A 15,372-nucleotide genomic window follows, 5' to 3' on the forward strand; every position below is an offset into this window, starting at 1 on the left:
ATTTTGTATTAATAAAAACAAATAAAATTTTATTTATATTCAAATACACCTAAAGTGCTTTTATTTTACTTAGGAAAGCACACAACTTATAAACCTGTCCAAAACCTCACATCGCTCTTGCAACCCAAAGCTTCTATTTAGTTAGGAGAGCTCCCGACTTATAAACCAGTTCAATAATTCAGTTGCTAGCTATGTGAGATATTATATACTTCCACCTTTGAGGGCTTTGTGCCTTCATGAGAGTCATTACTTCCTCCCTTGAGGACTTGCATCCTCGTGATGGTCATTGGAAATTGAATGGAATGAAATCATGTAATTAACACACCCATCCATGCGAGTGAGATATTACATACTTCCATACTTCCCCCTTTGAGGACTTTGTATCCTCATAAGAGTCGTTACTTCTTCCCTTGAGGATCTCGCGTTCTTGTGATGTTATTGGAAACTGAATAGAATGAAATTATATAATTAACACATTCATCCAACTCATCGGATTGGGTCCTAAGTGAACTTTGATACTAATTGTAACAGTTGGAATCCAACAACATAGTAAATATTATTTGTTTTAGACACGTAGCCCGTCATGATTTTGTTATTAGGCTTTATAATCTAAAATGCGTCTATTTATAAATTATAAAGCCTATAACATATAAAGTAGTTTAAGAACTCACTCGCTAGCGATGTGAGATATTATAAAAACAAACATGTCATTTAGATATTTGTATGAATTGATTCAAATTTTAAAAAAAAAAAAAACTCAAACTCATTCAAATTTCAAATAAAAAAAACACTACCTTAGTCTGATTTTAAAAACTACTTTGGACATTGAGGGATCAAAGATTCACTTTTACACCTAGGAAAATTCTATATCTTCTCATGAATCATATTGTATTATTATTCTTGATCCCCACCATTTTCTCGATTATCACTCCTCTGCAGTCTGCACTATTGTCATTCTTAAATTGCTCGGGAATCTATTTGGTGCCAAAGGAAAAATTATGATCTTATTTGAGATAACAAAAAAGTTAGAGACTTTGGTGGCATCAATCTATTTATTAATTTTTATTATTATTACCATTATTATTATTTTAAGAACAAAAAGAATTATTACCATTATTCCTTGAATTCGTGGGAGTGCAGTAAAATTTTACGCGGGGAACCCACGATATCATCGCAATCTTGAGGTTCTTTTATATTTGGAAAATTGAATATAATATCGAAGTTGCCACTGATCCAGTTGTTTTAAGCTTCAATGCTAAGCTAATGAATATACACTTGAAATTGAAAATGACTAGATTATGGAGTGTAGCTGAAGGTTTCATTAAACCTAGCCTTAAATATTTAAGAGCCATCATAATTATATTCTATAGATACTAATCATTGATGGCAACATGTCGCTTTGAATGTATACTGTAACATTGATATTTGTACTTTTCAAAATGAGAATTTTGAATGGTACAAAAAATTATAATGTGATAATTTCTAAATTGAGTCAATCAGCCGAAAAATTCATCAATTTTTATGATCATATAACACGCGCAACTAATGCAAGGTTCATTTTGTTTGGTGTCACTAAAATTAGATTCTTACATTAATCGATTCTTTAGAAATATTTACTCCAAAAAAGCTATTACATATGTATCTAATAAATTTAACGAAAAATTACTTAAAAGCTATAAGGTTTCTCAAACATGTAGAGATCTTTATGATACCGCCACTTGAATATGGATTAAATTAAATTAAATTTACCTTCAAATAATTAAAAAAATAGACTAATTAGTGGCTAGTTGCAATCAAGGACAGAGCTATCCTTAGACTAACATATGCTAGTAGGCCTCACACACACACATATATGTATGTATGTGTGTGTATGTATGTATGTATGTATGTATATCTTTTTTTAGTGTGGGCCTCCTTTTTAATTTTTTTATGCAGACATGGTGTTAAGCCGTGCAGTTTAACAAAATCGGTTTTTTATGTTATTAAATTATGATTTTATAGTATATTGAAAATTATAACCTTTAAAAAATGATTATATATATATATATATATATATATCTATATATATATATATATTCAATTAAGTATGAGATCTTAACAATTGAATTAAGTTTGAGATATCAATAGTTGTTATACGTCATTTTATTTAATGAATAATGAATTTCATAACTAATAAAATTAATATTCTATCCCTAATAGATGAAGGTTGCATCAATTGAGACTTAAATAAAATTCAACTATTAAGATCTCTAACATTACTATTATAAATTTAGTCTTTGCTTAACTTTTTTTTAAAAATGAATTTGCCTATGCAGGTTTAATACTTCAACATTTAATGCAATGATAAATATTTTCAACTTTAACTTCTAAAAGTTTACTTTTATAAACTGTTGGTCTCATTAAAATTTTGATTTCTAGCCCTACCTGCAAATACACTTTTTTTTTTTTACTTTTTGTAAAGAAAAATTTTTACGAAGAATAATAATTATGTTGTCATCTATTTTTTTTTTTTTTTGGTTTTGACCACGAGGTATCTTGGGGAGGGCCTCAACTGTGGGAGGCACCTTTAAGCCCGTACCACAACCCAGACTAGAAATCCCCGCTCGAACCGAGAGGCACAGGTTCTCCCAACAAAGGCGACTTTCCTGCGACTCGAACTGGGGAGCAAACCCAATCAAGCCACTTAAGGAGACTCCATTACCAGTGGAGCCAACACTTTGTTGGTATTATGTTGTCATCTATTATCAAGTATTATAACATATTTTGAGGGTTCCGCTAGCTTGCGACCGTTATTTCGTACCTCTTTTTTATTTTTTTTGTGATCCAATCATTAGATTCAACTAAAAATTTTAGATAATTTATGAAACTTATAGTTTTTATTATTTATAAAAACAGTTGGAACTGATAAAGAAATTACCAACATTGGGTGTTTCGTAGAATATGATAGTTTTGTCCTATATTTTTAACAAATAGCAAAATAATAATTACCCATGATTTTAAATATGTTACTTTCACGAAGAATTGACTCGTGATTTGTGTTTTGGCAAATGGCAATCAAGAGCGCGAGTAGTGGAGGTATAAAGTAGCGTCGGTGCGAAGCTGCAAACGGGAGGGGAGAATTTTACAGGAAAGGGCCAGCACGAGGCACCACCATGTGCCTCAATGAAAACAAACACCGACTTCATAAAATATATTTTTTAAATAAATTAATATTAAACGAACAAAAAGATATTAAATGATGATGCTGACTTTTTTTACTTAAAAAAGATGGGTGCGACTAGAGCTGGCAAAACGGGTCATCGGATTATATTCGTGTCGTGTCAGTTTCGTGTCGTGTTAAATTTAGATCGACTCAAACCTGACCCATTTAATAATCGTGTCAAAATATTAAGACCCAAACCCGACACGAAAAAATAATCGGGTTACTCAAAAACCCGTTTAATATATATATATTGAACAAAAGTTACATCAAATATTTACACACTATCATACATACGTATGTACATAACTACATACATACATACATACATACATAATTTATCGATATTATAAAATATACATATCTACCAATATATTACACATTTACACTATTAAAGTTTTAATTATATATATATATATATATAATATTATTTATCAATATTATAAAATATACATGTCTATCAATTTTTACACATTTACACTATTGAAGCTCTAAATGTATGTAAAATTTTATAATAAAATACTGTGTTTATATTCACTCTTTTAAAGAAAAAAAAAGAAAATCATCTCTAATATTTGATTTTTAATTATAAGAATATATAAATTATTTTAAAATAGAAAATATAATCGGGTCATTGATCGGGTAAATGGGTCAAGAATTTTAACCCAAATCCGACACGAAAAAAAATCGTGTTGATCCGGATCCGACCCATTTAATAATCGTGTTAAATTTAACTATCCATACCCATTTATTTATGTCGTGTTCGTATCGGGTAATCGGATCGTGTCAAATTTTGCCAGCTCTAGACGCTGCATGGCCGGCAGCACGTATCGTGGTTCCCACAGCGTATGATGTTGTGGGCTTTGTTAGTGCGAGGAAGTGGGGACCGTTGGACCGTGACAACCGCTCACGTGATGACGCGTACAGTTCTGGTTTGGTTCACTTGACCGTACGCAGTTGCCGATCGAAGACGTGCCGGCCACTGCTTTCGGAGATCCCCATGAAAGGTGCCAATAAATGGAAAGGAAGTGTTAATAATACTATACGTGAGCAATGATGGCGTACGGTGAAGACTATTCTACTACTCTGATTGTAGTTTGATCGGTGATGGATGTTGCTCTGACTCCTACCAAGTACCAACTCGTCGATGCGTAAGGTTGTTAAAATAGTGGTTCCCATTTTAGAATGCAACAATGATTAAACGCGCCGAATGGGGTCCAGCTATGTTACTACTGTAGTAACATTCCACATTCTTTTGTCTGTTCTTAATCCACCGTTAGATTTAACTGTAACGGCTGAGATGTTTCTCTTGGTTTATTAACATTATACTCCCTAATGTTTGCTACAAAATCACAAAAGTAACAAAGTTTAAAATATTGACACATTAGTCCATAAATTTACAATTTATTATGCAATAATATTAGAACATTTTAATTATATTAAAAATATAATTAAATAATGTATTACTTAATAATATTATAACATTTAATAAGTAAAAATTGATTATTATTTAACAATTTAATATGGCAAATAATAAATACTTAAATAGTAAAAATTTGAATAATATTAATTTAAAATTAATAGTAATCTAAACAATGATATAAAATATTATTACATATACTACCGTTTATGTTGCACCAAAAATGATATTGTATTACAGTTCAATACACCTTAATGACACACACCGTAATACAATGCAACTAATGCAATACAATATGTTGTGTCAAATGACCTAGTTAATTTCATCGATAAATTGATTTATTCTTATATTTTAATTAATATATTTAAATTAATAGTATTTCTTATTAATTAATTAATTTAATATATAGTAAAACCATGTATTAATTACAAACCATATTTTATGATAAATATGAGTATGAATTTGATCTCTTGTTCTTAATTTGTAGTTAATAAATTTTTCATAATATTTATTCAATATACAGTAAATAATTTCAACATGTAATAAAAATATATTAATTTACCAATTATTATTTTTTATTATTTAATAAGAAGGTATCAAAAAGTGAGCGGGGGCTGGCAACTTGCTCGTCGTTTATTCTTACATCTACGAGCCTGACGAATAAGTTTAGATACTTTTACTAAGAATTTGGAGGTAAATCCATTTTCGATAATTTTGAGTTAGTGATAGAATTTAGTTGCTAATTTCTAGAGATATGGAACTAAAACTAGTGGGCATGTAAAAAATTCAATTAGTTTTTTATATAATTTTAATTAATTAATTTAGTAAAAATAAAAAATTAGTTTTATTAAGGATATATTTGATGTTTAGGTAAGTGCATGGAGTAAATTTTCTTTTTAAAACTTTGATGATGGGTGTGTGATTTAATAAAAAAAAATACCCTCACCTTTTGATTTAAGTTTAAAAAATCAAAATAAGCAGGATTAAGGAGTCAAATTTTATAATTATCTGATTGTTTACTAATTTTAAGATAAAGCAGGGATTCCAGTGTAATTAATCCAAAAAGGACAAAACAGTGTGGTATGTTACAGTGTAGCAGGATCCGCCAAATGGTTGTCGGATTTTCAATTTATTTATCCTCAAACTTAGGAAACTACGACACTGGCCCTTCTAACAGGTGTAATCCCCTAAATCTAACATAACTTTTTTTTCCCTTTTAATTTTATAATAATTAAGGTCATATTTAGTATCGCAATACCGTATCTTTTACATTGTATCTGTAATTAAAAAATAAAAATTAATAATATATAGTACATATAATTTTAAAATAATAATTTTGATAAAAACAATAGAGATATTATCAAACTTTCATCATGTGAGCGTGAAATTAAGTCAACTTAACTTTATAGTTATAGGCTTACAGCAGTTAGTATTTACAAAATACTTTAATGACCTAATTTCAATTTCAAACAAAACCTAAGTTTTTATATCTCAATTTTTTTAATTAAACCAATTGGCACAACCCATGCACTCATAAGAGCTTTGACTAGATGGATTCAAGTCTCAACAATGATTGGAACTCGATTCTCCTATTAATTAAATTAGGTGAGAGTAAAATTTGTCTCATTAATATGAGTAAAGTAAATATCTTTTCAGTATTATAAGAGTAAAAATTTAGGCCGTGCCACACTAGTCTTTATATATTTCTAATTATAAATATTCTGATTTAACCCTCCAAATTTAAGATGATATGAGGGTAGAAATTTAAATTGTACTACATTATACTTAAATTAGTCTCGATAGATTTCTAATTACAAAATATTTTAATATATCTCCCTAAAATTGAAATAATGTGAGGGTAAAAATTCGAATTATATTATATTATACTTAAATTAGGATTGTACTATACTAAACTTATCTCAAGTAGACAGTAGTCTTTATAAATTTTTGGTTGTATATATTTCAATATTACGTGAGAGTAAAAATTTAAATTCTTCTAATTGAACGACCAAATTCCAAGAAAATTAGTCGTTTTGGACTTTGGTACATCTCAAATCACAAACGAAAGCAATGGAAAAAGTTAAAAACCTGAAATTGAAATGAAACCTAACCTCCGGAAGTTTCAAAGACTTCAAACCGACCGTTATTTCAAAGTTCAAACCGTTTACTTTTGCGGATGGCTGTCGGGTTCATCGTTTGGTCCAATTGCATGTGGGCCGTCGTACATTCAATCCCGGATTCATATTTCGTAGTCAACAGGTCTACAGCTTGGATTCATAGCTAACGGGCAACGGCCGCACAAGTTCACAACCCTACAACTTATTAAACTTCCAATTATGCCCTTTTAAATAGAGAGGTGTTTTTAATATAAACACATGGTGTTCGCTAAAATTCCTAAGAAGCTAATAATTTTTTTTTTATTTAAATTTTTAAAATTTATTTTTACATATACAAATGGTGTTTGAATTTGGTAGTTTTGAATTAAAAGATGTGTTTGCTAAACAAAAAACAGAAAAATTATCGCATGGAATATTTGAAGAGAGGAAAATGAAAATTCTATTTTTGCATTTTTCAATTATTTTTGGTTTAAGACAAAAAGCGAAATATGAAAAATTTTATTTTTCCTAAATTCGTTTAAGGAAATAGTGTGCCTTTTGAAGTTTTTAGAAAAAAAAAATTAAAAACGTATTCTTAGATTTTAAATATTAAATGTTAAATTTTATTACATTTGTTTTATTTTACTCACAATTTGTGATGATGGCATTTTATTGAAATGTTGGATTTATCATTTGCATTTGAAATTTTTCTGTCATTTAGTTCAGTTTAGATTGAAAAGAACCGAAAATTTTTGAAATTTTTTTCTCCTTTTCTTTTTTTTTTTTTTAAATTCTAAAATAGAATAGAATTGATTTGGACTAACCTAAAATTTTTGTTGATGATGGCAGTGGATCAAAATGTTGGATTTATTATTTCGTATTGAACTTTTGTCTCTCATTTATTTTGAGTTTAGATCGAAAAGAACTAAAAGAAAAAAATTGTCTCAATTTTTTTTAATCAAATAGATTTGAATCATACTATATTAAAATTTTCAATTCTTTGTTATCATTTAATTTTATTAGACTTTCTTAGGGTATAGGCATTCAGTTTGGTTTTCCCAAAACCAAATCGAAATATGTTGGTTGGTTCAATTCAGGCAATAAGAACGGAATTGTTCAAAAAAATATGAACCAATTGATTTTTTGGTTTAAAACGAATAGAACCAAAAAATCAATCAGATCAATATCAAATTAAAAAATAATTTATTTTTATATTAATATTTACATGAAACATAAATGATTAGTGATTACAATTGAATTAGAAAAAAAAATGATACAAGTAAAAAGTCTAAAAAATTTTCCAACATAAAAAAAATATTGAATTTCTTGAACCGAATCATATAAACCGTACCAAATCCAACTAAACTTAAGGAACCAAACCAAATGATTTAGGTTAAATTCCTAAGTTCGGTTCGCATTCGATCATAAAATTTTCAAACTGATTAAGTTAATGCCAACCCCTAAACTTTTTCTTTTTCTTTTTCTTTTTAAAATAGAGAAAGAGACACTCGTGTTGAAATAGATGATGTCAACACGGAAAAAGAATTATACTGTCAAAACAACTTCTTTTCTAAAAAATTATTAATTCGTAACGTATCAAGTATCAACGTCACTCTTCAAACAAAATAAGTACTAATAATAACTTAATGAAATTTGATCAAACAAAAGGTCTCTGCATGAAATTTGCCCATTAATACGAGTGTCCCTTTCTCTCTTGATATCTTCTGCAGTTCTGCATTAACTACATTCTCTCTTTCTTTTTGTGGTTCAGCAGATCCGTTACTATTTCTACAATAAGAAGTTAAGAACCAAAGGAAGCCACCCAAATTTAGGTTCGTTTTCTTTTTCATTTATTTAGAAAAATATGAACGATTTGTGACCCTTTTAGATCTCTGAAGCTCCACCTTCATTGTCATGTTTACAACTTCACAATGTATGATTTAAATATCCATTCTTTTATTCATTTTCTCTTTCTTTGAAGGCATTTTTCTCAACTGGGTTTTGAAAATTTCTTAAATTTAATCATTTTTTAACCGTGCTAGCTTGCCCTGGAAACTGAAAATGTACGTTTCTTTTTCAGTAGTTTAAGTTGGTTTTAATATGCTATGAATATGATGCTATGTCCATTTACTCGTAATCATGCTTGTTTGTATTATGTATTCTTCGTTTAGGTATAAATGTGTAATGTTTGCACTTCTTTTGTATCTGCGAAAGGGACCAGCTTCGAATTAAATATTAGTTGCCTCACATCACTGATGTATAGGTTTGCTAACGAAGGTTACGTGGTCTTAGAGATGATTTATGTTGATTAGATATCCCATTGTAGGTGCCTGGTACGTGTATTGGGTTCTGTTATCCATAATGGAATGTCTTATCAGTTGTATGAACAAATTGGACGCAAAACTTTAGTTCTGTGGTGTCCATGCTGCACTTTATGTACCTTTTTCTTGTATTTAACTAGAACAATCTGTATTAATTGTTGCCCTTAGTGTCAATTGACGTTTTTTTTTCCCTTCTTTTTATTTGTTTTGATGCTTCTGATCTCATTTTGTCTGCATTCAGCTGGAGGCCTCCTGAATGAGTAGATTTTTCCCTGGACAAAGAAGAGGGATTTTTGCTGTATAACTTATGTTTAGATAAAGTTGATTAGGCATTTGATCTGATTAAGGGTCAATGTATCTTGTATTGTAAAGTAGACATGAAAGGTGGAAATTATAACAGATTCAGGGGAAGACATCTTTCTGTCACTCTGATAACACTTATCTTTACAACCATCATACTTTGGGTTAGTGAAAAGAATCCTTCCATTACTACTCTATTGACGGGCCAGGATCAGTTCACATGGCCATCTTCAGGTTCGTGTTCTGAATCCATAAATATTATTTATATGCAAATATCTGTACATTTACTGCCCTTGCATTTCTCCCCAATCATAAAATGTATTGAAAGATTAGATGCTTTCTGATTCAATCTTTTATTTCTATTTTCATTTATTTATTTATTTATTTTTGTTGTGGTTCAGAGTATCACTCAGATACTGTAAATAACTCTTCAGTGTCTATGAGGCCAAAGGGGAATATTGAAGAATTTCTTTTTGAAGAAATCACTGCAGAAGAAGCAGAAGAACTAGTACATAAAGATTTAGGTAATCAATTAACAAATTTTACAACTTTATATGCTGCTGAAAAGAAAGAAAATAAAGGGTATAGGAAATTCTCGACTAGGAAGAAAGGTACTGTTGCATTCTCATACAACTGCAACAGTTGCTACTCGCTACTCTGCCAATTTTATGAGCCTTTTTGTATGTGATTGCAGTTTATTTTCTTCTTTTATTTGCTTGCGCTAGATTCTTGTTATCATGCTTTCCTTAATTTCATTATGAGCTCACTTGGTCACTCCTCTCTTTTGATCCTTCTAGGAATTACATAAAAGTGTTTGCCTACATGAGTCTGTATCATTGCTGTCTTTCCATTGTTTGTTTGCTTGGTAAAACTAATGTAATTGGTTAATTGATTTCGCATGTGCCATGACCAAGTAATTCCTAGAAGGATTGCAGCCTTCAATTCAGAAATATTTGTAGAGTCTTACTTTATCTTTTTACTCCTTGCATCAGCTCAAGTGTTATTAGTTAAGCCTTCAGGACCTTTTGGATGGCATGAAATATGCATCTCTATTGCTTGCTTGGCGTTTGTCCATAGGAATGAATATTACAATGATCATTTCCCATGGAAGTATGTGGCTTATGCCTTGCATTGTATTTGGTTGATTACCTGGTCCCTAGAAATTCACTTGTCTTGTTTGGAAACTAGTCAACCCAAAAACAAAATTTTGTGCTATTTACAATTCTTTTGTGGTGCAAACACTTGCACAATCATGCATTCAGTGAAACTAAGAACATCTGTGTATGTATTGTGCCCGTTAAGGATACCAAAAGAGAGGAGCAAAAGAAAAAAGTTAAAGAATTCTCTTTTCTGTTTAGTATCTATTATATTATTAAGAAGCTTTTGTGGACCAAATTTATGTTATCTAAATGTTCTAAATAATACTACTACAATATCTAATGATTTGTTATTTTTCTCTTTGCAGTTTGTAATTATGCCAAAGGCCAGTGGGTTGCAGACAGCAGGCGTCCTTTGTATTCTGGGTTTGGATGTAAACAGTGGTTATCAGAAATGTGGGCATGTAGATTGACCCAGCGATCAGATTTTTCTTATGAAGGATATACGTGGCTGCCAAACAATTGTGAAATGCCGGAGTTTGAGCGATCTGCATTCTTGAGAAGGTAGGCCTCCATTTTCATTTTTCGTAGTCAATGGATTCTTATGCTCCTGCTGCTTCTCTGCTCTCTTCTAATTGTCATTACATGAAATGGCGTAACTACTGCTGATTTCTGGCCAAAAATCCTACATAGACATCATTCTTTGAATTTGGAAGTGATCCTATTGTTATAAAAAAGAGATTTTGATGTTTAGACATGTTTAGTTTCCTAAATATTGTTCGTACATTCCAGAATGCAGGACAAAACAATCGCATTTATTGGAGATTCTTTGGGCAGGCAACAATTTCAGTCTTTGATGTGTATGGCAACTGGTGGGGAAATGAGTCCAGAAGTTGAAGATGTTGGGAAGGAATATGGTCTCATCAAAGCTCGTGGAGCTAAACGTCCCGATGGCTGGGCTTTTCGTTTTCCAAATACCAACACTACTATTTTATATTATTGGTCATCAACTCTTGCTGACTTGGTTCCAATTAACAGTACAGACCCCAGGTCTAATGTGGCCATGCATTTGGACCGTCCACCAGCTTTCATGAGAAAATACCTCCATCGGTTTGATGTCTTAGTCCTCAATACAGGACATCATTGGAACAGAGGGAAGCTTACAGCCAACCGTTGGGTGATGTATGTGAATGGAAAGCCTAATGACGATAGCAAACTTGCGAGCATGGGGGGTGCCAAGAATTTTACAGCATACAGTATTTCCAAGTGGCTTGATTCGCGGCTTCCCTATCTTCCACGACTTAAAGCATTCTTTAGAACCATCTCTCCAAGGCATTTCCGTAATGGGGACTGGAACACAGGGGGTAGCTGTGATAATACCACTCCTTTGACAGGAGGAAGGGAAGTTTTGCAAGATCAATCAAGTGATGAGGTTGTTGAGGGTGCTGTTAAGGGTACGAGGATAAAGCTGTTGGATATAACTGCTATTTCTGATCTGAGAGACGAGGGTCACATATCCCATTACAGTGTTAGGGCAACTGGAGGAATAAATGATTGCTTGCATTGGTGCCTACCCGGCATTCCAGACACTTGGAATGAATTGCTTGCAGCACAAATATAGTGTTGTCATGACAGGTTAATAGGCAACATTTGTGATTTACTACAAATATAGGATTTTTAATGGTCAAATTGACCTGTTTTTGATTATTGCCGAATCTTACACAAAATTAGAGTTTCTTATTGTTTGTAGAGTCAATAGAGCAGCTTGTTCTAGTTTTAGTTATCATAGTTGTTATCAGGAGATCTCCAACTGCTGGCAATTGAGTGCTTAAAACAGTTCTATCATCTAGGAGTTGTTGCATGTAATATATATATATATATATATATATTTAAGTTGCTATTAATTTAAAAAGAAAATTTCTCTATGTTGGCATTTCAAGAATTATTTGTATTGCATTTAGTGGTAGGAGCAGCCTGTTAATGATCCATGTCCACACTCTGTTAATACGAAGTTCAACTCTCAATTTCCTTCATTTTGTCAATTTTTTTTTGACTAAATTGACACAAAGATATATGAGTCCAAAACAATGGACTTTTGACACGCTCACAACATTATTATTTTGTTGTTAATCCTCGCTCTCACGCTTGCCGTTTGCCTTCTAATTTGTGACCCAACCTCCCTTTTAATGACAATGACTAAAATTGAAGCTGGATCCCTCAAGCTCAAAGCCAGGCCCAGACCTTATTTCCTGCAGCAGAGAGATCAAGTTCTTTGTCTTCCTCTTAAGAGAGAATGTATCAAGCGTTGAATTTTCTTATCTCTTTTTTTCTCCCCCCATTCGTCAAGAATTCGTTTTTCATCTTCTCTATTCCTGTTGTGGCAACTCTTCATCATGATTTTTAATTTTTAATTAGCTCTTGATGCTAGATCTTCAAATCTAGACATTTATATTTTATAAAATGTGAATTTGTTCTTAATTATTTTAAATAGATTCTTTTATGAAATTTAGTGCTTAACTGTTTTGATGAGCTTATGCGTGATAAGTGTTACTGTAACCTGATGATCTTTTGCTGTTATTATTATGGTACATATATGATCCCCGTTGGGAGTGCAATTAGTTTCATTCTCTATTTCTCACGAGTTATGAGCAACACAATGTGTCCTCTCATTTTGTTTTAGTTATTTATTATTATTATTTTGTGTGATAATGTAGCCTTGTTAATTACTTCTTTCTATTTTCTGTCCTTTGGAGCATTAATGACATGGACAACATAAATCATTTTAGGGTGTGGTTGATAGTGTATTAGTTATATTGCATTATGGCATATTGTATTAAGACACGTTGAATTGAGTTATAATGCAATATTATGTTTGGTGTAGTATGAACTATATTATACAAAATAATATTATTTTATGTTAATGTTAAGATTAAATTAATATTATTCAAATTTTTTAATATTTTAGGGTCTTATTATTAATTTTTGAAATTAAGCATTATGTAATTATTACTATATATTAATTTTTGCAATGTAGAAATGATTTGATAATATCATATTATAAAATATTACAATATTATGTAATATTATTTATATTATATTATAATTTATTTCTATATATTAATTATTATAATATAGTATAAGTTAGTATTATATTGTAAAAATATAATACTATATAATTATACAATATAGTATTAAATTATGAATTTATTTTTATTTATTAATGTCAAATAATTGTTTAATTCATTCAAAAAATAATTGTTTAATTTAATTTCTTTAAGATTTAGTAGTTTAATAAATAATAAATGATTAAATAAAATTAAAATACTTTTACAATAATTAAAATGATTTTATGTAATGAAAGTAAAATAGTGTATTATCATTTATTTATTAAATATTTACGTCAATTACTATCTTATATTATTATTTACATTAATTTTTTTAAATATAAGTATAGATTAATATTTAATAAATTTAAATTTATTAAATAATAAAAGTTAATATCTAAAATATAAAAGTGCTTTAATGCAATACAGCTTAAACCCTACTCTCTGTGGGTTATTTTATACACCTTTTATTATATTAGCCACCTTTTTAATGCAGTGCAATGCAATCAGAAATTACAGCCAAATATAGATTAGTATATGAACAATGTTTTAATATCAAATGCACCCCTTAAAGAAAAGTAGAGGAATAACTAAAGAAAAAAAGGTTTTTTTTTTTTTTTTTTAAAAAAGGAATTGCCATTGTAGCCTACTGGTGAAGGCAGTAACTTGAGCCTTTTTATTAGTGAAATTAGATTCCCAAACTATGTCATGTAGATCTCTATAAACCTAGTAGACTTCATATTGTAACATACATGCAGCAAAAGAAAATATCCAAGAATTTGTTTTAGTATAATAGTATCGCACATCTTTATCGTGTCTGGATACTCATGTAATGTAAATTTAATCATTAAAAATCCTTTGGCACTTGGAGTTCTTATGATTTTTTTTTTTTTTACAATTCAGTTTCATGGGAATTATTATGTAGCTAGCAGAGATCTCTAGAAAGTCAAAAGATTCACAACCAAGTACGTTGCATACACGGATAATTTTTTATTTTTTATTTTTCAATTTAGGAAAATCATAATCTAGAGCCATTTTTAATTTGATCTTTGAGTGTAGAGCATGTATTGCATTTGACAGCAACAATGCATCAAGCCTTGGTACGGACAAAGCAGTCCCTGGCGTCACGTAATTTTGATACAACCTCTGTCATCTCGTTTCGTTGAGCTGGGATTCCGTTGAACAGAGAACTCCAATTCTCACTAAAGCAACCAAGCACTCCTCAATTAAGTAGAACCGATTTAAATTGGTTATTTTATAAAAAGAATTAAATAAAAACTGAATTTAATAAAAATCGAATATAAACGGATCTTTTTGGATCGGTTTGGTTCGGTTTGATTTTTTCAATTTTGGGCCTATTGGGTCTATTTTGAATTTCTAAATTTTTAGTGCATTAGGCCTCATGAATGTAATAATTTTTTTCAATAATTAATTTATCCTAATTTCATTACAAATATTAATAATAAATACAAAGCATTCAAAACACATTTTATCACTAATATCTTATTAACTACTAATCAGGTATTTACAAAATATAAAATATTAAGATTTCAAAATACATAATCAAACTCCAATACTCCATCTACATAAATATAATGTTGTAAAGATAAATAAAAATAACAACAATTAAAACTTACAACACAAAATAAAAAGAAAATTTAGAAACAAACACCAACAACAATTTTTAAATATATATATACCCGTAATCGAGTGTGTGCATGCCTATTTAAGTTATTTTACCTAACCAATTAAAATTTAACACGTGTCTATTTAAATAAAATTTCAAAAATAACTCGATTTTTCGGTTCAGCTGAGTGAATCGAATACCGAACCTG

General features: G+C 30.1%; 1 protein-coding gene across 3 annotated transcripts; it reads left to right on the forward strand.

Moving 5' to 3' along the window:
• Nucleotides 1-8,388: 8,388 nt before the first annotated feature.
• On the forward strand, nt 8,389-12,346 carry LOC102610421 (protein trichome birefringence-like 14). 3 transcript variants are annotated; one of them, XM_006465015.4, is made up of 5 exons: nt 8,389-8,547; nt 9,278-9,570; nt 9,738-9,860; nt 10,802-10,997; nt 11,226-12,343. In XM_006465015.4, the coding sequence occupies exons 2-5, from the start codon at nt 9,414-9,416 to the stop codon at nt 12,052-12,054; spliced, it is 1,305 nt and encodes a 434-aa protein (XP_006465078.1). In that variant the 5' UTR covers nt 8,389-8,547; nt 9,278-9,413; the 3' UTR covers nt 12,055-12,343. The 3 variants fall into 3 exon arrangements, with proteins under 3 accessions (XP_006465078.1, XP_006465081.1, XP_006465080.1); XM_006465017.4 differs by having other exon boundaries at nt 8,491-8,648; nt 11,226-12,344; XM_006465018.4 differs by lacking the exon at nt 9,738-9,860 and having other exon boundaries at nt 11,226-12,346.
• Nucleotides 12,347-15,372: the final 3,026 nt, after the last annotated feature.

This window comes from Citrus sinensis, chromosome 7 (genome assembly GCF_022201045.2).
Source record: "Citrus sinensis cultivar Valencia sweet orange chromosome 7, DVS_A1.0, whole genome shotgun sequence".
NCBI classification, from domain to species: Eukaryota; Viridiplantae; Streptophyta; class Magnoliopsida; order Sapindales; family Rutaceae; genus Citrus; species Citrus sinensis.

Bases quoted from the DNA above. Each gene is read 5' to 3' on its own strand.
- LOC102610421 (XM_006465015.4), top strand. From the start codon at position 9,414: ATGAAAGGTGGAAATTATAACAGATTCAGGGGAAGACATCTTTCTGTC. The intron at 9,571-9,737 runs GTTCGTGTTCTG...GTTGTGGTTCAG, and splicing joins GTTCACATGGCCATCTTCAG to AGTATCACTCAGATACTGTA. The intron at 10,998-11,225 runs GTAGGCCTCCAT...CGTACATTCCAG, and splicing joins CGATCTGCATTCTTGAGAAG to AATGCAGGACAAAACAATCG.